At 45.1% G+C, this 25,988-nt stretch overlaps 1 protein-coding gene across 6 annotated transcripts in view; it reads left to right on the top strand.

The window, feature by feature from the left end:
* Positions 1 to 25,988, top strand: part of bru3 (CUGBP Elav-like family member bruno 3) — a 248,771-nt gene that overhangs the window by 131,239 nt on the left and 91,544 nt on the right. For 2 of the 6 annotated variants that reach the window (XM_025218747.2, XM_025218742.2), the window contains exon 1: positions 22,518 to 23,106. The exons of the other annotated variants lie outside the window; for them this stretch is intronic. In XM_025218747.2, the coding sequence (XP_025074532.1) occupies positions 23,056 to 23,106 (51 nt within the window). In that variant the 5' untranslated portion in view covers positions 22,518 to 23,055. Of the gene's footprint in view, positions 1 to 22,517; positions 23,107 to 25,988 lie in introns of those variants that run through there. 6 annotated transcript variants of the gene reach the window in all.

The following is a 25,988-nucleotide window of genomic DNA, read 5'->3' as shown; positions in this document are numbered from 1 at the left end:
GACAGCGAGAGATAAAGATGACGGGAGAGCATCCGGGCGCAGAGGCGTTCGCGACGTCGGAGGATTATCTCCGCGAGCGTCTTTGAGGAAAGGTCGAAGGTGGGAAGGGTGGACGGGGAAGCGATCGATAAGGTTATTTTCAAAACGTTCATTATTAGCGCGCAGTGGTAATATCGTAGACGTGCGCGCGCGACGCGGAGGAGAACTTTATAAACGCGATATACACGGCGTATATCATGTACGGGGCGAGAGTAATGAAGAGAATCCATACTCCCTTCTCCGGGCTTTGTTTCTTAATCCGAAGATAAAACAGGGACACGACTGCGTGCGCGAGTGAAATGGAGTGAACATCAAGATAAAGTAGCTCGTATTTCCTTAGAGTAAGAAGGATCGAATGCGCTATAAAATCCGGCCGGAGTCGGAAGCACGGAGGCAAGGCGGTTCTTCCTCCTTCGAGAGGCATTGCGAGGGTTACTGCGACGAAAACCGGAGCGTTTCAGCCGGCCAGATGAATGGAGATTTAAATAAATTTCGCCCTATTTTTTTCCAGAAGCGCGCCTGTATTCGCCGGAAAAGTCTCGGACGATGAGAAAAAACAAAAGAAATTTTTATTTATCATTTCCAATTAAATATTAAAGGTTTATCACTAGAGCGCTATAAACCGTAATATTAAAAGTTTGAAAACATGCAACACAACTTGTGCAAATTACAAATAAAAAATTTAAAGCAGTTGCAGCGTGAAACAAACCGAATAACAATAGTACAATATAGAAAAGATTGTTGCAGATTATATTACGAAGTTATACTCAGAGTGGATATGGATATAAATATTCAAAAGGGATGAAAAAGGGTCAAAATAAAAATACGCGGATTTTTGAATTGGTCCGAATCAAATGCAAAATTCGCGAAATATAAAAAAAAAATAATTAACCCTTCCCACACGCGACACACACACACACACACACACACACACACACACACACACACACACACACACACACACAAACACAGATTAGTCAGATCGTTGCGGTTGGGAAAACAAAAATATTCAGGTGAAAGCTACCGAATTATTACAGATGCAGCGGACGTGTACTTTCGTGTCGCGCTTTTGTTGTTCGCTCCGGGTCCGATTAAATTACGCACGAACAGCAACGTCACGGAAGCGCGAAATACGTGACTTACAATAATTAATACAAACAATCGGCGTCGTTTGCCGGCGCGCCTAACGGCACGTGGTGTATTCACGCGACGGATACGAGCATCGAGTGCCAATCGCAAGCCTATTGGATCCAAAGCGGGCGTGTAAACGCGGCCTAATAAAGTTTAGGTATTCGTGCGAAACGTCAACGAGATTCGTCACGTCGCACCACGTCGAACGTGCCACCCCCGGACGGCAACGCAAAATCAAAAGTGGGATGAGCGTCGAGGGTGCGATCGAACAACCGGAGAAAAACAATGTGGATACTTCGCACAGTCGTCTTTCCAGACTTTCCTTTGTTCATACATTAAGCTACAGGAAATTCTACGCGCGGAGCGCTGAGGAAAAGCAGGGGGGGAGGGGTGATGAAAACCGGCGGGAACCAACGTTCGGTTATAAAAAATAAACATCGAGGATGGTAAAGAGGGGAATTTTGTGCTGCAGCCTCGATCACGAATATGCGTTATCAAACATTTATTTGCACGCGTTGAAAGGTCAGTTTCGCGTTTCCGTTAACATTGCATATTGCGTATGCATCCTCTAGCGCGGAATTATTGAAGAACGCAATTCCACGAAAAAATCTGCAATCTAGTATATTTTGTGTGCTTTGTATTGTACATAAATCGTCTTAGACTTCGAACGTGATTAAATCTATGCGATGAATCGTATGTATGGACAGCAAAATTATGCCATATTCCGAGAGAGAGAGAGAGAGAGAGAGAGAGAGAGAGAGAGAGATCGCGGGACAGCCATGAACTGGATGCGGTGACATGTCACTGCAATTATGGTTGGCCCCTTGCCTCTTTCCGCATTGACCATCCGGCTGCGCGACTTCCGGTCAGGTGGGTGAAGCTTGTTTCTATTTTTACGTGCCGTGCACCGAGCTCATACGCATTGTCGCTTCGAACAGCACGGAATATCGAATATCACTCTTCCTCTGCGCCTCATCCGCGTTTCGCTTTTGATGGAACGTACGTCGGCGGTAACAATGGAGAATAAAAGAATACGTGCAGTTTTGCGCGTGGTACTTTTCATGTTTATTCGGTATTCCGGATGATGGAAGACTACCCGTCGGATCGAGTTAATTTAGCATAGCCTAGAAAAGTAATGGTAATACATTACGTCCTTTTTCTTTTTTTTTTTTTTTTCGTGTTACACGCCACACGTGCGCGCTTTTTTCTAATTCACTCGTGCTCGTTTGGCGTTATTCTATCTCGTTGCGCTCACATATATTCTAGAGAAATGTGTGCCCTAATACAATTGTAATCTCGAAGCGGCAAGATTCCAAAGCGTTTACATGCGAGTACATGAGCTACCGCTATAATGATACTGCCAGTTATGTAAGAGTAATGCGATTAATAAGCATGGATGGATTACGATGCGATCCTACATGAGCGCCGACCGTTAATCATTATAACGAGGGCGCGTTTCCCGAATTAATTACCAGAATTTCAGTTTCTCAATATCGCTTACAAAGATTAAACAAGAGAACGCATGAGAACAATCACCGTAATGCGAAAGGCAATAAAAAAATTTTGATAACTACAAATCCTTGGTTATTTGCGCTCTCATTGAAACCCATTTAATTATTAACCATTACTTTAGAATTCAACAAACAGTTTATAATGTTAATCAATATGGTTATTTATCTAGATTATAAATAATCGGGAAAGGCAAACAAAGTGTTTTCCTGTTTATTTTATATTCATGAATAAATAATCAATTTATTTTGGAAACTGTAGCGTTATTGCGTATAGATGCGGCCATATAAATTAACGTTAATGTAAATTAACAATTCACGTAATAAACATTTCAACGGACCTAATCCTGTTATTTGGAGATACGGATGAAAGAAGTATGAATTGAATTTCGACGAGTGGATGTAAATGAATCCTTCGTAAATGCTTATTCCGGCGCTTATTATTTGTCAGATACGTGTTTGTGGTTGATGACGTCACGTCTCGTATGGGGATAACGGTATGTCAGGACCCCGAAGGAGAATGCCGATGTGCTGCGGTCAGTAGTCACGTCCGCCCTTAATATTACACCCTTAAGTCCACGGGCCGCACGCTCACAATTAAGAGCGCCCTCGGCTAAGTCGGAATCGTCTCACGTGCTCGGTTTCCGAGAGAAAACCTCCTCCGAGCCCGTTCGTGAGAAAGGATAGGATTATTGACGGCCGCATTAATATAGATCGATCTCCGCTGCCAAAGGATACGCTTTCTAATTAATGACATTATCGATTTTGCTCATAAAATTGCCATTTACGACGAGGCATGAATGATTAATTAGTGCTCGATATTCCGTAAAATCGCATTATAATACGATTAAATCGTTAAATTATTTATTAAAGGGCGAGTTGGCGTAAAATTGGAGAGAAAGAAATTAATAATGAATTACGCACGCCAAAGACACGAAGCGACGCACAGGCGGAAGTGCTTGAATTTAATAAAAAATCTTGTGAAGTCTTTTTAGCATTGAACAACGCATATAAGGTATAAAAAAAATGTAAAGAATTAACATTACAAAAGTACAAAGACTTCTTTTAAATAAAAAGTATCCCAGAAATAATTTTTACAAGAGACTGTTGCTCTATATAAACGTTTGATTCTCAAATATCGATAATTAATATTTAACAATATCAATACTAATTCTCAATAGAGACAGATAGATAGAAGAGAGAAAGAGGAAAGAAAAGAGAGAAAGAGAAACAGAGAGAAGTAATTGTTCACGCACGCTTTCATTTTGGATGGTCGTTGTCGAGTCGACAACGCGAAAACTATCAAATTTTATATCCGCAACGCGCGTACAATTCCGAGTCGAGAATTTAGTTTCGAATCCTATTTACGAGTCTCTGAGACGTGCATTTTATTAAATCGCGCATCATTTAGCATGGTCGTTCAATTAATTCCTACACGCGGCGAGCGCGACATACCGAGAGGACAAACGGCGTTTCGGTCGCAACGTTTCGGTGTTCCGCTAATAAAATCTGAATTTACGATCTTGCACATCACGCGTCGCGTTATCTGGTTTTCCGAACCACTACGGCACAAAATGATGTGTCCCCCGTATTGTGTCGTAGCGTTAAACGCAACGCGAAAGCGCGATAATTGTTTCCAAATGACAACGGTGGCGGTCCGCAAATGACGGTTGTGAATATCGATGGATATACGCGGGGCCTCCATCGCCGAGAGTACATAAATACTGCATCTGCCTGCCTGCAAAAGATACGTACCGTGCAAACACGCGGTTCTCTACATTTACTGAGGAATTAATCGACGATTATATATGCGAGAGAGAAAGAGAGACAGAGAGAGAGAGAGGGCGTTCGTTACAGTTGAATTTAATATAACCATTATTTTAAGATCTCTTTCAATTGTAATTTCATATTAATATTTCATATTTCATAGTAATATTTCATATTTTATAAATGTATATATTTTCCTGTCAATAATATAGCACCTAAAATCTCCGATATAGAATACGAACACAAATTTATCGCAAAATGTTGCAAATCAAATTATTTAACCATTTGAGGCTAAATAAAATATACAAATTTATAAAAAGCGGAATGCAAAGAATGCTCCATTCGATGAAACAGGAGATTGAAAAAAAAATGTGTCGCGCATTTTTAGCTTCCGTATTGTCGATCGCACACCGTGCCAATTTTAAAATCGGCATGGTGTATGCTTATACGGGAAAACTAGTCGAGGATTTGCTGAAACCACCGTATTCCGGACGGAGATAGTTGGCAGGGAGGAGGCAGCCGAGTTCTCAGCGGCGTTATCATAATTAACGGCTTCATCTGCATAATTATCCGAGGAAAGTACGTTACTTAGCCGTCTACGGCAGGCCGTGCTCGCTACAGAGCGCCGAGACGCCTGGATTCCAGGATACCGTGGCACCGGTCCGAACTCGGGACGAGAGCCTGTCTCCTCGGGAATGAAACCAATTACTCGGTGACCCCCTCGGGCCAGTACGTTTTCAGGGCGAAAGAGAAAGAGAGATTGACACGACACGCGGGCGAGGGAGAGAAATTGCGCAGAGGAAATGAGAGCAGGACGCGAAGGAACGCGGCTACATGAAAAAGATCGCGGGTGCGTGCGATCTAAAATGGAATGAATGAAAAGTTCCGGAGAACGCCTGGAGGATTGCGAGAGAATATATTTTCGAGCGTTATACTCAAGTCAATGTATATTCAATCGCCACGATTGAATAAGTATCAATTGAAAATGTCAAACGAAAAAATAAAAGGCTGAGCGGGATATCTCTGTACCTGATGCAAAATCGGATATTTAACGTAAGCGTGAGAGAATCGGAGGAAAATAGTCAAAGAATTTTTGAAGCGCAAAAAGTCAAATTCTTATAGAACTGGCTATAAGTATGCCAGGCAAATCCTTTAACTCTCATAACTTTTTTAAATTCTTGAAATGTCCGGCTTTCTCAGCGATTTGCAAGCTCAACGATTCTCTCAATGTCGCAAGATCGGTAGTGGAAAAGCAGGCAGGAAAATAGGAGAAACGACGAGCGAGGTATTAGACCACGATAATTGACCTTCTTTTGCTCTGTTCCGGTTCTTGCACGTTGATACAGTCAGCCCGCACTCGAATGTTTCGGATCGATGTTATCCGGCAGTTCCGGGTGAAGGTTGGTGGAAGGTCGAGGCTCTCCCCCATGCGAATTGTGCTCATTTCCATCCCCCTTTACTCGCTCCTATATTCCTCGCCTCCGGGGGTGGAAATGGGAAAGCCTCGAAATATCTGGGCGCGAATATCTCCCCCGCGCGTCAGGTGGAGAGAGACAGAGAACATTCAAGAAAGAGGGCAACTATATACGAGGTAAAGTAGAGATAGAGACGAGCAAGAGGGGTGAGAAAGGGAGAAGAAGAGAGTCCTTCCCGAAAACAGTTCCTTCGCCGGTGCGATTCCGAAAAGCGACTATCGAGGGGATGGGACAGGAGCTTAAAGACAGGCCGGGAGGAAAACCGACCTGCCTATCGGGATTATTAGAGTCGTTATTTTTCTCGAAAACGACGTCTCTCGTGTTTCCCTCTCGGAGATCATAATAACGCGCAAGTACGATTTTCTCGAACGGCAAGAGCACTCCGGTATCATTAGATCACGACAACCCTTTAAGCTGATCATAATTCCACCGATCATCATTTTGCTCCAAGATATGAACCCTCTTTTTTATAACGTAATCTGGCTGACGTAATATATATCGCGTTAAACTGAACGAGAACCAACAACCACGGGGATATATTTTCGACATTCATCGCATTGTATAATCGCATTGTATAATCGCATTGTATAATCCGGCGTGTTAAACGCTTGTAGGAAAGTGACAAGTATACACGGCGAGTCGGATAAAAGTATAATTTGTCGATAGGATCGCTATGTGCGTGGCGAGACGTAAGAGCGAATGTAGTGCAAAGGGGAAGACGAGTTGAGAGAGAATGGATGGCGGCATCGCGGGGTGCTCGCCATCGTTCGGTGCTTGGGGAAAATGGCCGAAGGGTAGCGCGGGGCGAGAGCGAGGAGGGGAGGAAAGCGAGAAAAGAAAGCCGGAGGAAAAAGCGTGCCTGTTCGCGAGCGATAAGCCAGCCCATAGAACTGCCTCGGCCGTTCTCAACTGCCTTCGGCTTCTCCCCGGCTAGGAAACCTTCGGGATCGCCTCTCCCCGAGCCCTTTACGATTCTCAATGTGGCAACTGCCTGCCCCAGATCCGCCGGACCAATCCCGACCCGATCGCACGGGACTTTAATATGAATGGCCTCCTGATGGCGACGTGTCCTCGTGGGAGGACGGCACGTCGATACTTAGAATTATCGGTCCGTCGCCGGCGACGCCTGCATGACGTCGCGATGTCGCGTAACGACGTCTGGTCGATCATTGAAATACACGATGTCCTCGCACGACGGAAGAGATGGTCTGTTTGTCATCGAACGGGGATTGATGCTTCCGCAAAGGCATTTAATACATCAGCCGGAATCCTTCCTGCCTGCCTGCCTGCCTGCAGGAGATTGCGCGGGATCGTAGAAAATATTAGCAAATTTTACAGTGTTGCTTATGGAAATCTCGCCGCGGAATAACGTCGCTTTATTACATTTCGTATTTCGTGCGCAAGCAGAATTTTCATTTCCTTTCGTCTAATACGCGCGGAAGTTCTATTTATGCATAGGTCGCGCGCGGCGTGTGCCTACATTTACATTTATATGCTTCCATCAAACGCGCTTGAATGTTATAGCGGTAACAACTTTCGCAAGGACTTCGCCAAGTTGCGCATATCGGTGTACCGTTCACCGTTTCGCCGTTAAGAGCGTGCACGCCGAAGATCCACGCCCCGCGCACTATCCTACGAACGATACGTCGTTGCCGCGGACTATCCTCGTAAAGAGAACTGCTGTCGCTGACTCGACTGGATTAGAAATGGTAACTAAACCGTGATATTGCTAAACAAGAGACTCTAGGAACGAGAATGAGTCGCCATCGAAATTACGATGTACCAGTGAACCAGTGAACCTTATCATTCTGAGTCAAACATATCGTGTCATCCGTCAAGTTTCCCGCCAAATGTCCCACAATATCGGAAAAGTATTAGAGCAAATTTATTTTATTATTCATTCTTCTTCTCTAAATTAATCGTAAATAATCGTCAAGGATTTTCAATCTCATCACATTTTTCCATTCTGTTTAGAAAATATTTTCCTGACTTGATAATTTCAGCAAAATATGCTAAAATCGAATGATTAATTATAAATTTATTTTTAAGCGAAAAGCATATATCGATGGATATATTTTTGACAAAAAAATTTAGGTAAAATTCTGTTCGTGATACGCTCTTTAAGTCCGAGAAAAATCATTGGTTTTAATTTTTTTTTAATTAAAAATTCGTTACTCGCAATTTATTGCTCGTTTCGCATTGATTCATTAGGATATCCATACGTTCAATCCGCAAGAAATCTGGGAAATCTTTCGAAGCGTCTCGTGTGTCAACACGTCGAGAGATCGTGTCGACGGCCGTTTGGCGGGTTTGCCAGTTTACGATCGCAACGTCAGACGATACGACGATCCTTGGGTGTGCTCCGTACCCCTGCACGATACACCTCTACGAGGCAACCTCCCTTATGCGCCATCGATATTTATGGGGCCATCTACATATTGCCAAACATATTGAGCCTCGGCAAATGGCCGCGGGCACGCGCGAAACTCCTGAATATTCAAGCAGGTAACGAAGCAAAGTTCGTTTGCGTTAGCACCCGCTCCAGGCACTGATACACCTCCGGGTCATCAAGCAGTGCCTTATTACCTGATTGCATATTGAGCAGAGATGGAATTATCTTACAGTGTACAGTTACACGCACGTGTTTCACACGCCAGGACCGATTTGCGATCAAGGAACTCTCATCAACACTATCATCCGTATGCGCTTCAAATGTTGCAAGTTATATGCTAAAAAGAACGTTTCTAAACATAATAACAAATCTTAATCGATATTACATTAGTTTAAATTATCATATTTTTTTAGAATTACATGTTTAGTTTTGCAATAAATATTGGATGCGTCATTTTCGAAGAAGTAGAATATTTCTTTCATTCAAACGATTTATATTTCGATAAAATAAATTCAAGAGGATATAACAGAAATAACGTCGATTTTCGCACGACAGCGTTAGTCTGTCCAACATTCGATAATATTCGCTTGTCTTAGCTGCTATAAAGCAGAAGAAACGAAACGACCGCGTTCATCACTTCTGACTCGAGTCAAAAACTATATCGACGAGACGAATCCACTTTCGTAGATTAATCTAAGATAAATGTTGTTACCAAGAAGAAACGGCACGGACAATTTTAGTATACTGAATAAAACGAGGAAGCTATAGGAAGCGAAACAGTGAAATCGTTCGTTGAAATCATCCATCCGTATTTTGCACTTTGTCTCTCTTTGTTTATCCGTATATTGCAGTTTCGTCTGACTAAGTCGAAAGAATACAGTATAATTTGAAGCTAACATACAATATCCGTATAAAGCGACGATGAAAAATTAGAAAGTATAAAGTGAAATATGAAATACTAGATATCTTATATACATATAAAAAACTAGAGAAAAGAGAATATTAATAATATAAAATAAATCATTTACAATCTGTGAGAAAATAAAAAGTCTAGTGACAGATAACATAGGATAAAACTAATCCATTCCTCCCATGAATACTTGGAAGCGTCCAAATAAAACGGCTTGAACGCCACGCGCGTAGGCACGTACAGAGGGATTATTAATAATGACGCGATGCAGATGCACTTCCTGGAATAAACGGTGAGCCAAACACGGCCAAATGCGTTCGAGCAGCCAGCCAAGCTGCTAACGGCAATATTCGCCGGTTCGCTTCTGGAACACACGCACGTAGCGAGAAACAGGGAATAGAGTTGGCGTCGAAACTTTTCTGTATCGCCGGGCGTCCGCTTCTTTCGCGTTGGTGCTCCCACGACGCCGTCAACGACGAAGACGACGAAGAAGACCGAGACAAGGACAACCGACCACTACCAAGACCGACAGAGACTTAACGGACGAGAGAAGTTTTGGTGAAAGTCGCCGGCGACACCTCGCGCGCGAAAATATTGCCGGGTATCCATCTTGGACCCTCATCAAGGGTGGTCTCCGAGGGATCTCCTCCAGTTGTTACGGCCTGTCACGTTGGGTCACTCAAGGGTCAACGGCACCCGGAGGAGCTTCTAGCGAGCTCGTCGGTCATCCGCCGGGCGGAGTTTATGGCGCCGCTCACCGCCGGTCGTTGTTTTCGCAATTCGCCTTTAATACGTCTCCGGGCGCCGCCATTATCGCCCGGTGCCGTTTGCAAATTGCACATGTACCGCGCCTGTGTACGGCTGTATAAATGCCGCGGACAACTGTATGCGACTCGTTGTCACGGTTAAATATGGCCGCAGCTTGCGCCGCGTTACGCAGCAGCAACAGCGGTCCTGTGCATGCATTGCCGGCGCTATTAAGGCCTCGGCTGGCCAGCAGCACCGTCAGTTTCCAGAATCATGGCGCCGCTACGATTTAACCGGATTATTGCGGCCGGGATCGATGCCGTGCGGGCGGTATCCGTGTGATCCGCAGGAAACGCTCGAAACGTGCCGATACAGTCGCCCTCCCCCCTCCCCCTCTCTCCGTCGCTCTTGATTTATTCCGCCGGCCCGACATGTAAGTTAAAAGAAATTCAGCACGGTGACGGTGGTATCATTTAATGTGAAAGTACAAAGTTGAATTTATTCACCTAAACTCGAAAAGAAAGTTGGCGCAGGAGCACGGCGACCGAAACTGCAAACTTGGAGCATGGTATATCTCGTTGCGATCTTCGCTCTCTCGGTAAATCAAAGTAAGACTCGAGGCACGACTTGTTTACCGACAATTTTATGCCTTATCGAGTTTTGCATCGCGCAAAACAAACAGCGCAAGATCCACAAATGTGAACTTTCTTGCCGCATCGCGGCGGTTCCTCTCCCCCCCTCCTCCGATAAACTGATATCCCCCGAAACGTCAGTCTCCCTTCCGTTTTCTCTGGAAAGCGAGAAAGCGCGAAATAAGCGCGGATGTGAATTTGCATTAATATCATGTATGCGGGCGCGCTCGGGGAAGCGCGATCGAAGATCATCCCCGAAATGACTCCCCGTTTGACTGCGCAGGAAAAAATTGAGGTGGAGTGCCGGGAAGGGAGAAGGGATACGGTGACGGACAGAGAGGGAAACGCGAAACGCGCGGCGGCGGAGAAGAAAAATATAGCGTAGCTCGCCAACCTCGATCACTCGACTCTCCGCCGCGCTCCAGCATTAAAAGCTTTCGCTGATTTTACGCTTTGATTTTGCCCGGGTGATCGAGGGGCTACCCGCTGTACAACACGTACACTTTGACAGAAAGTTCAACCTCGCCGACCTCGATTCTCCGGCGTCAACGTCCCGGTCAAGCTCTCCCGAAGAACTTCGCGAAAGCGCCCTATACCATCATCCCCCAGTCTCCTCCCCGCGCACCGACTAGAAAGCAGCCTGCCTCGACCCTTCGCTCTCCGGTCCTCTTCAGCATCGGCGTTACCCGTACCACCCTCCTCCGCTAACCCCCGGCGCTCTCTCGGTTCTCGGCTCTCATCCCCGCCGCCCGCGGACCAATGTGTTTTCGAGCGAGCCGTCGCCCGTCCACTCACAAAGTGGACGAATCGATATATCGCAGCACGCAGCGCGCACTGCGCTACGGGAAAGTGGATTTCGATAACCTCGTGACGCTCTATTGCATTTTTATTCAGTTTCACGGGCATTAAGCGGCAACCTGATTACGGCGGCGCGGGCGCGCGGTGGATGGAACGGCAAAGTGACTCGGCAGGAGAAAGAAAAAAAGGACCGTTATAGAGAAACGCGGATACGAGGACGCGGCTATGAAAACAGAGCAAAGGGGGAGAGAATCGGATTATAAGCGTCTTCCTCTCCCCCGCGACGAAAGAGCGCAATGCGCGGCAATCGTAACAATTATGCTCTCTCGTTCGCGCGAGTCGCCGTACCAAATTTTACGTTCCCGACGACCGAATTTCATGCGATTAACAGCGCAGCTGTTACATAACTAATCGTAGTACGCTTTAATCCGCGATAAAACTTGCATCGATCTGACGCGCGAATTGCGTATTGTACGGCGCGTTACTCGCGGATTACAATCGCGTCGAACGTGGAATTAATTGTTAAAATCAAAGCGGATGTTAAACGCGATCAACGCGCGACGTTGTCGTTACGGCTAAAGGTTATCCCCTCGCTCTCGAGGAGAGACCAACTTCGACGTAACTCGCGCACGAACCACCGGCAAGTAACCGTCGTCGTTACTTGACGATAAAGTTCGAGCTGTGATAACCACCGTGGAATTTGGCGGTATCTAAAACCGACCAGAATTAACGCGACGCGACGACGAAGTCGATGCGGTTGCGGGTCGCAGTTTTCGTTCGGAAATTCCGCGAATCTATTACACCCACGGGTATTACCGCCCTGGGGTGTAACCAACGACGTCGTAACGATCGACGATAGTTATCGTGAGATAAACAAAAGGACGCGCCGGGGCGGTCTTATAAGCCGATATACATGGGCTCGTAGACCCGTACGAGCAACGAAGGAAAGATGGAAGGAAAGGTGTGCTGATAAAAAGAATTCAGGCAGCAGATGAGGAGACGCGTAGAAGAGTCGGTATATAGGTATACGCCCGCAGCGAGGGAAGAACAGGAAAATCATAAAGAAGAGGAGAGGAGTTGGCAAGGGCATAAGAGAGAATAGGTAGCACGGGGTAGATGAGGAGACAAGGAGGGGTAAATATTACATAAGATAGTGCCTCTCCCTTTTCTCTCCCGCCGCCGAGACCGTGGATGTGTCCCTCCAAGTCGATATCAGTTGCCCCCGATACCGTATCTCTGACCATCCCGCGCCATCCCTTTAACATCGTCCTACGGAAGCCTTCCTCCGCAAGGCCTATTCTACCGGTTATCATCCCCCCCCTCTCTCTCTCTCTCTCTCTCTCTCTCTCTCTCTCTCTCTCTCTCTCTCTCTCTCTCCCTCCTCATCACTATCATGAAGCGGACGAACGTCCGCTAGAGGTATTCCGTCTATCTTCTACCAGCGGGAGAAGACCCGACCGAAGATACTTTAATTTGTCCTCCCGCGAATGAAAGCGACAGCCCGCCGAGTATTGTCTCGAAATCCAGCTTTCCGAGCTCGTGAAATTAGATGTAACGCGCGAGTCCTTAATTTCAGTACGGGACGAGGCGCGGGGGAGGGAGGGGAGGGAGGGGGGCGTGGAGAAAGGCGAGCGCATTACGACCGTGGCCAGACACAAAGCGCGAAATATGCTTACAAAAGAATCTGCTCGCGTCGGAAGACGCATCTACCCATCCGGCAGGATACAAGGAGGCTAAAAGCTCGCGGACCATATCGTGCAGGGTGCATCCTTTGTGCAGGCGGCGGCGGCGGCGGCGGCGGTCGTTCCCTCCTTCGACAATAGTTGCCAGGCGAATTTTCACCGAATCTTCAATTTTTTCAATTTACCGCCAGCCGTTTCTGGCACATATAACTTGATAACGTGTTATAATTATGCTGGCACGTCCATGACGTGAACATGCAATACGGTCGACTTTATATGAACACTCGCAAAGTCGACGAGTAACTAATCTACTTATGCTAGCTCATGCATGAAGTTAATATACAAGGTTGTTGGCTTTGTACTTAGTCTGTGAACCTGTACACGCATAAAGGGATTAATTTCAAAGTCTACGCGCATTACAAACGTTTATGTCGCATATTTCACATGGCTGTCGTAATAAGTGTCTTTTTTTTTTTTTAATAAATATTAGGATATTGTAATATCTGAATATATTGCGATAACACTAGGTCTCTTTTGCACAATAGAAATATGCCAATGTTGCTATACACGCCTGTTACAAAACTTTGTAGAAATAACTTAATCAGTTTAGATAAATCTGCACTATCTGCACTATCATATTCAAATGATGTATATACACTTGCTAAGAATGCTGAAAGTTTATCTCGCGAACATTAATTTCAAGATACACATATACTGCGTACGTGCGGATACAATTTCATATACTTTGCATATAAAAGTCCTGTGTTTCTGACCTTTGGGCAAACGAAGAAGACATTTCATACTCAAGTCTCTCCACGATTTACAATATTAAAATGCTACGATAGCGGTTACAACGTAAAAGACTGCACATCCTCATGTGACTGAAGAAGAAACTAGTATATTTTGCCTGGCCAGAAAGACTGAAGATGTATCGGACTATACATCGAACTTTCTTTTTCCTTATATGCGATGTTACTTACTTTCTACGCGATATTTCTATCTAAAAATTTCTATTTCTCCAGTTTTCCGCGCACGTACAGCATATTTGATTATGTATAGGATTGTTCAAAGTATGTGTCTTCAATATAATAATAGATAACATTAATAATTATGTAACAGTGCATAAATTTAAAAATCTGCAAAACTTAAATTTAAATCTGTAATTTTAATTGTCTTATTAAATAATCCATATTATTTTAAAATGTTCTTAATTAATAAGCACATGCATGCATTACAGATATGCATTTAACTTGACGGGTTAAAATAAAAATTGAAATCCAGCCAGACGATCTACATATTTTTTTCTCCCACAGTCTTTTTCACCGCGCTTTTTCCCCGCCGCTACTGAGTTTACTCCGTTTTCGGATTTTCCCTCTGTATAAAACACTTCCATCGCGGCTTTGTCACGCGGCTGGGCCTCGCAGCGTTAATTTGTCGTTACCTCACAGTCAGGCGTTTGTCAGTGACAGCCGGACATAGGGGTGGCATTGTCGAGGTCGCGTGGCCGAGGGGTTGCGCCGCGAGGGTGACCAGGGGGGCGAGGAAAGCTAGCGTGTGCCGTCTTTCTTGCTGGCGGGGATGGAAAAGGGGAATGTCGATGAGTTTGCGAGTCCGATCGCGCGGCGGGTGGAATCGCGCGTGCAACACGCGGTTGAGGGGCGGTTTCGAACTTAGTGGTCAGTGTACCAGAACTTCAGGGAAGAAAAAGGAAGGAGCCACGGATGGTGTCGTCGATGATGGTACAGACGGCGAATGATGGCGATCGCAAGTAGTGGTAGCCAAGCAGATGGTGGTGTAATGGTGATGATGATGGTGATGGTAGTAGTAGTAGTAGTGGTGGTGGTGGTGGTGACGGTGGTGGTGGTAGCGATGGTGGCAGGTATACGCCTTGCGCCGTTCCCGCGCTGAATTATTGAGACACCACCAGATCGATGTCACAAAAGGAAAACGGCTGTGCGGCTTGAAATGACGGGCTTTCGCGTCGCTCATACATTATGCACGGCGGCCGCTTCTGCCCCGTGGCCTGCGCACGTATATTCGTGCGCTAACGTAACAAAAAAGAACTATCCTCCCTTGGCGCGCTCGCCATCGTGTCGAGAGCCGTGTTCCTTCTGAATTTCTCGTATGATTATGTCGCGTTATTGTCTGTGAAGTAAAAAAAAGTGAGAGACGCGCGGCATACCGAGGTCAGGACCTCTGTCGGAAGGTCCCTGCCTTCGTTTCATTCACTGCGCATTCCCAAGTGTAGAGTAACACAATACGAATATGTGAGTCATTCTGTGACACTCCGGTTATTCCGCTGGTTATTCTATTTTACCTCGCAATGGCCCGAAGGCTATTAGAGTTTACGAAGAAAACTGCTACTCACGAATCATTAGTTATTATCAACGGTGGAAATAATTAACTGTTGAATTATTCTCTTAATTTACACGGTTCTAAAATAAATTATAGGATAGCTTCTTCTAATAATAAAATAACAGTTTCATGCAAATCTAATATCGTTTCCAAATTGAGAGGTGCAATTTCATATTATGTTTTAGTCAAAACATTTAATGGAACATGTGTTCACAAATTTAGTGACATAGTAAATTTTTATGTACTGTTACATAGAATATTATTAAATATTATTTTACCTTACAAAAATACTTACAAAAACTAGCTTAACTTATAAAACCTAGTTACTTCATTTTATCACGAAGTGTCACTATTTTGATCAAATTTACGAGTCATAATCAAAGGCAAACGAAAGCAGTTACATGTATAATCCAAACACGAATAAAAGCATGATTAACTTACGTTACAGCTAGGGAGAGAAATTTGGAAATTATCGGTTTTTCATCTAACTCGTTGAACTGTGAGACATAATAAACTATATACGCCAGTGCGCACCGTTAGCAGGGGTAACATGTTGCGCAATTTATATACACGGATGTGCCCGATCGATTGGCCTCGTTTGTCACTTCGATAAAAACAACAGAAGAATCTAGTTAGAGTAAATATCGTGACGCAAATTTTTCGTACAACACATATATATATTTTCTTTTTTCATATAGACAGTCACGCAGTTGATCCTTCAAGTTCAGGTATTGACTTCTGATATCATAAATCATTATTATGAACATACTACTGTTAATTATTGTACATCCATTTATGCACATAATTATTAATAATTAGTCAATAGAATAATTATTAGTCATTATTAGCCTTCAACAATTTAATTTTATATAATGCCGAATATTATCAAGATCCCTGTGAACACTAAAGAGAGAGGCTAGATTATAAAATTGTCTGTCGCACAAAGCCTTCCATAGGATGACACTGACGTCACCGAATCGATAGTCGCGATTACTCTTCGTAAACTCTGGAGCTCGGTAAACAAAGCCTACGCCTTCCAATTTAACACACACTACTTTTATCTACAATTTTCTTAACCGTGTCGCGGAGTGTGGACAAAGCAATATCGCGTAACATTGGTTTATCTATCCGATCGATGTCTGAAAAGAAGAAAAATGAAAAGACAAACACCGTGCATCCGACTGTTCGGACGTTATTTCATGAAGATGAATAAACAGAACCTTATATTTATATTTAGGTGTACAGCATGCATATACCTTACATTGCTGACTATTCACACAAACCCATTTTCGCCAACAGAAAATTCGTCAAACACAAAAAATGAACGCGTAAATAGATTGTCGAATCCATCAATTCAATATAGTGCAGAAATTAAAGAATAACAAGAGAGCACAATGCAATCTGCGAAATGACATTTAACATTGAATATTATATATCGCGACGAACATTTTTTGGAAGTGTGAAGAAGCGATATCTCGTTCAATATCGTAAATTTCGTTTAATATGGCTCTCTTAAAGTTTCGTTTTGTCGCGCTGCCAAGCTCTTCCCGAGGTTAAAAATTGAAAGAGCAACGAGGAACGAAAGTAGGATACTACAAAAGTGGAAGTGAGAGTAGCGTGTGCCGCAAAGTTTCCGAGGGGTGAGCGAAAGAGAGTGGGAGAGGGTTAGAGGGGAGGGAGAGAGTCGGAGCGAAACGAAACTGTTTCTTTGTTCTCCCCTCGCAACAGTTACATAATTCCATTATTTATAGCCAATATCCAGTAGAGATAGGGGGATGAAACGAGAAGAACGAAGCTGCGGCTTAGCCTAATTAATTTACGAAGTATCCGCGGCGCGTCCGGTTGTTTCTTCGAGGAAAATAGAATTTCTGAAAATCTCTTATGTCATTCCGGCCCATCGTTACCTCGCGACCGTGCAAAAGACACGTATAAGATATTATTTGTCATTACGAAAATTGATACAAAATATACGGACGACTTAAATGCACGCACCTACGTCTCGTGAAAGCAAATGTAAGAAAGATGGATGTCGGAGAGATCGAACATCGATATGAGTCGAGGTCATTGTACTTTGCGTAGCGCCAGTCTGACTTTTAATACACCTGGCCTGCACATTCCCCTTCCCCCCCTTCGTCCTTTCGGACCAACCCTCGTTACAATTGCGCTGTATCTAGTAATTTTCTCCCTTCACCCTATTGAAACACCGCGCCGGCTTCCACTATATGTTGTTCTCTCCGTACAAAATCAATCGCTACAGCAATAATCATCATGTCTTGAGAATTCTCGATATATATTTCTGAACTTTCAATAACTAAATATGTTCATCATTTAATATCCTTTATGTAATTAATTAACCGAGAGTGTATGTAAATATTGATTTTATATGATGTAATAAAAATCGAATTTGTATTATTAATAGTCTTGGTTTATTTTATTTGTCTTTGCGTACTATAAATTATTAAATACTTAATATATTCATTAGATTCTATCCTAATACATCTACATATACGTTGTTTAAATTATTATTAAATTATTATTATTATGCTCAATATTGATAAAATTTTATTTACTATAATCATCAGCAGTTTTTATCTTGCGAATAATTTTATAAAAACTTTAGCAATAGTAAATAGTATTTGAATATTATACAACTGAAACCATATGTTCAACTATACTTTCTATCTCTCCGGGAAAGAATACAGATGGTATGATTCTTTTTAGCTATCAAAATAACTAGCTGATTGCGTGCGCTTGTTCTAACATAAGAGCCCAAGCGCAACGAAGGGAGCAAAACTCATAATGCCATCGGTTACTCTACTAAAACTCGGTCGGTTTTTCATTTCTTACGCAAGACTGATTAATCACAGCCCAACCCATTTTTATATGATGCTTTTTGATTATACAAAAGATCAAGAATAGTACTTGCATTAAATCTTCTAAAAACCTCAATTTTTATCGCGTACGATAATAATTCAAAGAATTTATTCGTATTTATATAAAACGAGAGTAGATATATCGTCACGAAAAAAAAAAATAAAATAAGATGAAAGAAACTTTTCCATGTGGGCAAAGGAAAAAAATCATTAGGCAAAGGAGGGGTTAGAACCGGTGAGAAAGGGAAAAACGTAATAAGGCCAATACGAAGAATGTTGAAGAGTCACGGAGCGAAGGGTCTTCTCGAATACGGGTTGCCAGCTGGAGAAAGGGTCGCTAATCGCAGACTCTGATATCGGGAGATCGGGTAAGAGGTTCTCCCGCGGGTTGCTATTGGAGAGGGTCGCTCCCGGAGTCCACGATCGCATCTCTCTACCCTGGCCCGTGAGCTTCTTTATAAACGCATACCGCGTATGAATAATATCACCGCCCCGGATATATGTATCGCGATAACATCGTCCGCGATCAGATTTCGTCGTATTCTCGAGAGGGCACTGTTTCAACCTCAGCGGTATCAATATTACCCTTGAGGACATTAAAATCTACTTCCATCGCATTCGTATCTCCGCATTATTACCTTTTATACGATTCCGCGTGCGCATATATAACCGCCCCGCGATCAAATCACATCCGCACTAAAGACGAACGACATCTGTCCGTGTATATCAGAGTTTCAGTAACGACAATCTACACCGTGACCGGGCATGTTACAGGCTCAAATGACGTGCGGACTTGAATATCGAAAAAGATGTGGGTATAGGAGATGAAGATAGAGGACCCCGAAGTCCTAGCATCACGTACGAGTCACGTTTGATGGAAGATAAGTGGATGTCTCGTCGAAGTTAGTCGAGAATTATCCGATAATTTATCATATTTATCGATCGATTTCAAACTGCTGGCACCAAGTGACATGATAGATTGCGTACAATTACGTCACAAAATTCTATTAAATTAATACGAGGATATTATAAGAACAATATTTATGAATTATAGTCATATAATTGATTACGCCGGCAAATAAAATTCGCGTCCTCCATTTCGAAAATTTAATTGCTAATTTAAATTGTTCGTGTAGTTATATTTAGAAAGTCAAAGTTTTTATTGAGATGATGTGCGATATATATTCAGTTAATATCTCCTCGGATACAACATCTGCCTATCGAAGTATTATTCGTCTTGTGGAGCTCATCACGAATTTATGGAATCAATCTTGTCACAATAGCAGGCGTAAAAAGTGATCGTAGCGTGGTGCAAGAACGTCGAAACAGGCGAATGAAACGGCAAAACTTTTTTCCTACCCCTCTCTCTCTCTCTCTCTCTCTCTCTCTCTCTCTCTCTCTCTCCCCCCCCCTCCCACGCGCTTCATGGCCCGCGAACTTTTCGCCATTTTCGCACGAGATTGATCGCGTAATCCATAACATCCGGGCTCCCGCACTTTCCATATCGACGTTCGAGTTTCGAAGTCTTTCCCAGACTTCATCGTCCCGAGGCGAACTTCGCCGAAGTCATCAAAAAGCAACGCGGCCTGGTTCGTTGGAGTTTTCCTTACGAACTTTCACTTGCTTCCTTTCCTCCGTGCGCGTCCATCTTCACCCTTCGCCGCTAGGTAAATACTTCGGCCTAGTCAGCAGCTCCGGAGCATGCTGTGCAGACTCCGGCCTCGGCCTTTTAGCAACTCATAAGCGCGACTAAACTTTTTTCCACAACGTATATGACGATGATTTCAAATCGAACGTAATACAATTCCGAGCAAAGTTTCACATAAGTGTGTTTTAAACATCTAGTTATTAGCATAAGTTTGACAGATTTAGATGGATGATTTTATAATCCTAATTTTAATTTCTATTATGAAAACGAGATAAAATTGTTTTTTTTTTCTTTTTTTTAAACCAATTTGTATTGCAGTTACATTTACGAGAGACATCAAGAAACGATGTTAATAATTAATAATATAATTGGAAATAATGTTAAAATAATGATGCATATATAAGTTTATAATGGTACAAGAAAAGATGTATTTATCCCAATAAATAGAAACAGATTCGATGCTCGATTAAAATAGGATTCGCGAAGCAAATAACATATAATTTATACGCGAAAATATTTCTCGTTTTACCCAAACTCAAACTATTTTTAGAATAACTTTCTCACGGATCGTACGAATGCTAAATCACTCGCGCTCTAGCGTTTCGATGTACGATTTACCATTATACTGGTAATAATGAAAATTCGTTTTTCCCGATTGGCGCGTAGCGTATCGTGGCTATACTGCCAATAAAAACGAAACACCTCCGTAGAACAGCCTCCGTAGAACGGATCGCGCATTAAACAGCCGACCGACGGCGACCTCGATCTATCGCCATTCGCTTACCTCCTGCTATGGCGAATAACGCGAGAGAGACGGATTTTTCGCACGATATCCCCGCCACGATCGTACTTCGTTAAAGCCAGGCCCGTAGCCGACGCCCATTCGTCGTCGCGCCTCATCCCTGATGCAGAAGCGGCCGAGCCGCTATCCAAATCCGTCATTATCGGAACTCTTGCCGCCTCGGTAGGTACCTATTCGTGAAATCGTCGATGGCAGAAGAAGAGAAGATAGATAAAAAGAGAAGAAAAAGAGAGGCATACGTGAACGAAGCACGGAGAGAGAAAGAGAGAGAGTGAGGGAGGGAAGAAGGGAAGGAGGGAGGGAGAATCGGTGGAGAGAGGGACAGATATAGAACCGGCCGTAACGTCGGAAGAGCCAGCAGCAATTTCCGGTGGCTTTTGTGCGCCCTTTAAAAACGCGAACTGCGGATGATGCCTGTAGGAAGGGATGGTACGGCGAGAGAGGGCTCGGCAGAGAGTTTCGCGAATGTACGTACGAGTGGTCCTTCTGGACCAACAAATCCCCGAGGGGCGAAAGGAGGGAGTGAAGTCGAGAGGTTAACTGCGGGTCCTTTCGCGTTTCTCCTCTCCGTCCGCGTGTTTTATTTTGCCTCCTTTCGAGCGATATTCGTTCGGATTCGAAATGCATCTCCTTACGCTCAAGCGCTCGGCAAAGATAAATTTTCGCATGAATAGTGGGATTAAGCGGATCTCATACGTCGCTCACGGACATTTCATCTGGCTCCATCAAGCGTTGATTCTCCCTTCGCGAGAGATAACGTCCGACAGTGACCTAATTTCATCCCCCCGAAGCGCGCGAACACCGTGTAATATCTCGAATACCGGAATTTTGCGGTATACAAAGCAGCGATATTTTTATTCGCGTTCTTTTTTTTACTCATTTTAATATAATTTCCTTTTTCTCCCTTTGGCCGTTCTTTCACGAAAAGAAACGATTCGCAACGTCGAGTATTCTGCGCTAATAGATATCGTCCCATCTCATCTCGCGAAGCAGACTTAAGCTTCGAAGAACGTTTCCCTATTATAGCTTCGACCTAGAACAGATCCCTGCCTACTACTCCCCATCGCCTCCCTAAGGATGCGTAGAATGTAAGTATGTGTGTGTGTGTGTGTGTGTGTGTGTGTGTGCGTGTGTGTGTGTGTATGGTACACGATATACACGCACACACACACCTCTCCCAGGGATGGATCCCCGGTCCTTAGTACCTTTCGATGCCTCAGCTTCTCTCCTCCCGTGTCCCGGTTTTCTCTTTTTCTTCTTTTTTTTTTTCTTTGAGGACCGCAAGCACGAGGACCCTGAAAATGCGCGCGCGTTTGATTGGCTGAATGTTATGGGGTTCCGTCAATACAGAACGATAGAAAAGGACACTGGCAAAACTACGATATCTCGAAGGGCGGAGGGTAGAAAGGGGATTACGAGAAAATGCGTAAGGTGGAACAGAGATAAATGATAAAGAGAAGGAAAAGAGGAGAGAGACGTAGTATATTGGCTGCTCCGAGGGTGCGTGGGCTTCCTCGCAAAGGGTGCGTAGCGTTCAGAGAGGGGGGCAGGCACGTAGGGGATAAGAGGGAGACTTACGAAGGGTAAGAGAAGCACGGAGGGTGGCGGAAAAGGAGGCGGGGGCAGGCGAGGAGGAAGGAGGAGGAGAAGGAGGAGGAAGAGGAGGAGGAGGTGGAGGAGGAGGAAGGGGATAGTGGTCGAGAGGGTGGGTAGTGGGGGATGAAAGGGAGAAAACTAGAGGGTGCGTGTAGGCCTGGGGAATCAGTCGCGGGCGAGCTGCGTTCGGGGTTTTATCTATAGCTCTGTCCCCTCTATTCCTCTTGCTCTCATTGTCGCGCCCGCCCGCTCGCTCGCTCGCTTGCTCGCGTGCCCTTCTTGTACGCACACGCGTGGCACACGCCGAACCCGTATCTATCGGCGAGACTACGCCGTACTCGCGTGCTGTGCTTGGTGCGATGAAGTAAGTCGAGAAGAAACAAACAAGACAAGAAGACTTGAGCATCTTCGTTGAAACTTGTTTGCCGCACTTTCTGGACGGTATCGCTAATTCGCTGACAATATCACTCCCGTTATTCTTCAAGTGGCGCGAGATACAACGTGTGCTATCGACGATCTCTCTCCGCGCAAACTCCTCGTTTCGTGCTGTGATAATTCGTGACGCTATCGTCGATCACGATCAACGATCGCGCGACCTCGTTGTGAGCTCGTGAAGAGCAGAAGTTCCGGTTTCGAATAAAAGTTCGCGGGTTCGCGCACCCGCTCAGTACCACCACCACCCGTGCTTAATTGTTCACCAATGGTTCATATTCTGGAAGTGGTATCGTCGCGTCGGAACGACCTGCAGATGGTGAGTGCGCTTGCGCGAATAGTTTTAAATTTTCCCGACCGCTCTCCTTCGTCTCTCTCTCTCTCTTTCTTTCTCCGAGGGAGTAGGAAGACCTCTCGCACGTGTCACACGGGCGAAGATGTGTGTACACATTAAACATTCGTCGCGTCGCGCATCGGGGATGCCTCGGCACATCCTCCGGCGACGGATCGATCGATCGGCGGATCGCGAGGCGGGATTAGGCTCGTGGATGTCGGATTTCTTCCCCGGGGGGGCCCTTCCTCGCGATGGTCGTGTGCGATGGTCTCGCTCGAACACGCTCGTGATGCACGCATCAGGATTCAAGTCACGTAGTCGCTTTCGACGTACGATTCGCGTATGCGGAAATGTACGGCGAGATCGTAAAAGCGGAAGGAGAGAGAGAGAGAGAGAGAGGAACGACGACGTGGAAGACGTCGTCTTGACGGGCACGCGTGTAAATGCATATGATATCCCGCGAGTTTACGACCGGCTGCCGATTTTCAGTGGATTCCGCCCACTCCTCCCCTCCGCCCCGCCAAGTGTTATCGCGCGCGGTCCCTTCACGCGCGCGCTCGCGTCGTAAAAGATCCTCTCCCATGTGTTTACGCGTGACTATTCCTGGCGGTCTGACGCGGATGTAACGCGCGCTCATCCATATGTCGCGCAGCCTCTGCATACGTAACGTTTATAATAACACCCTCTCGTCACGCCGGTTTTCCTGTTTCCCCCCTTCCCCCTCGTGCCAGCCCTACGCATAACGTTAGTAAGCGACGTATGTACCGCGCACGCGAGCACGACATACGCGTAGAATCGCGCGCGTATACGCACGCGAGCAGCTGTTTCAATGCCGCAGGCGTGTCTTTGCGTTCGGTTACTCAGCGGTTTGGAGCAAAGAGGAGAGGAAGAAGGGAAAGGGGCGAGGAAGCGATAGGGAGTACGTTTCTCATTCGTCTGATTAATCGTGCGAATGTTTTGTTTTTTTTTTTTTTTTTTTTTTACAACCCTTGCATCATTTCGAATATTGCGGCGAACTCGCCGCTTTCGAAGAATCTATCGATCCCCTGGGCGAGTCTCAGGAACGAATTAACCGTAGCGCGCTTCATTAAGTAGAGTGATACTTGGCGATGCACGGGGTATATATTTCGCGTGTGATTAAAAAGCGAGGAAAGCGGGGAAAAGATGAGATTAATTGCCGCGTAAACGCGGCGCGATGCAATCAAACGCATTTGACGAGCTACTCACTGGTTCGCAAACGACACGCGTATCTCGCACGTGGAAAGAACAATCCTCTCCCCCCGGATCGAACATCCGCAGATATTTCAGAGATCTCGCTGTCGCTCCGTGGCCGCCTACCTGTCAATCGTGTAAATCTTCCTCGTCTCTCGCGCACGCCGCTTATGTGTTTACGGACGCGAAAACATCGAGCGATTGTATCGAAAACTCTTCGTTACCGAGGCACACATGACGAGTTCTCACGAGACGTTCGGGGGCTCAGTGTTGATGCGGGAACGTGCATCAATTAATGCGGCGACACACGTGAATGTGCCGGTGCATAACGTTGTCGGTAATGTGGCCCGCCACATGGCCGCGCGGCGCTTTGCACGGCACATCAATCCTAAATCCAGATGCCGAGCCATCGCCAATAATAAACCGGATGGTACGTGCCAATGGACGATGGATGGATGCCTGACCTAGCGTCTGGACGCGTATAATCGATTAAAACTCGCGATGATAAAATTCGTGAGGCTCGAAAAAAGGAAAGAAGTCTCATTGGATTTGATCGCTCTAACTAAAATGTATCCCCAATTAATTTAAATGTAACGACGTAATTTTAATGTAAAAACAACACTTTCTATTCTGCCAAACGCGATCACGACCGAATTGAGATTTCGTTGAGATTCTATAAGAACCGAGGATAATTTGAAAACAGCTACGTTGAAACTCACGCGACGTTGAAACTCGAAGACTTCACGCGCATTGTTAGCTTCTCGCGAACTCGATGATTCTCTCTGACCTTCTTCCCCTGACTTGAAATTTTCGTCGAAAATCTTCGGGGACGTTTTCTTCGGGTCGTCTCTTTTAAGCTGGAACTATTCCCCCGACGATCCGCGTGACGTCGTCGGTTTCTTATGCGCGACGCGAACATTTACCGGGGGCGGATCATGTAGAAGCAATGAAGTTTCGACGTTGTTACGATTGTAACCCGCCAAATGGGAGGCGATCGAAGCTCGGAATGGCAGTACGTGACAACGGAACCGCGTCAAAGAGCGCTGTAAACCGTCGGGGCAATCGCATCCCGCCTCGTGATTTTCCGAGCGTTTGTCGAGCCGACTGCCACATCCAACGCCCGGGCGCTCGCTACCGCAGAGCCGTGAAATAGAGAGGCGTATAACGTTTGACATTTAATGCGCGCCGAAGCATTGGCTTAGATTACAATCGGTGAACGACGATTGGCCCAGAGGGGGGGCGCGAAAGCTCACTCGACTCGAATGCTCTTTCGATGGCGGGGGGGGGGAAGGGGAGGGGAGGGGAGGTATAGTTGGCGCTCAAATATTTGTAGAGCGTTAGGGAAAAAACTGATGGGGCTGAATAAAAAAAAAGAGGGATGGAAAAAAAAGGAGAGAAATTGAATAGGCGGGAAAGCGAATGCTTTATATCCCGTACAGGTACGATCGTGTAAAAAAATTCGTTGGCCATACGTCAGAGTATGGTTACGAAACGCGGAAAAAAAAGCGCAACGTAATTCCCCCGTTTCGAGAGAATGCGTTACTTTGCCGCAGTATCGTAACCCGACAACATGCAGTAAAGAGATACGAGAACAGCGATACGCGCGGCAATCGTTCGATTTCTACTTGCGTCTGAATTTTAGCGCGATGTTCCGG

Source organism: Pogonomyrmex barbatus, unplaced genomic scaffold (assembly GCF_055798465.1).
Source record: "Pogonomyrmex barbatus isolate J1 unplaced genomic scaffold, ASM5579846v1 scaffold9, whole genome shotgun sequence".
Taxonomy (NCBI): domain Eukaryota; kingdom Metazoa; phylum Arthropoda; class Insecta; order Hymenoptera; family Formicidae; genus Pogonomyrmex; species Pogonomyrmex barbatus.
This window is presented reverse-complemented; position numbering and strand designations above follow the sequence as displayed.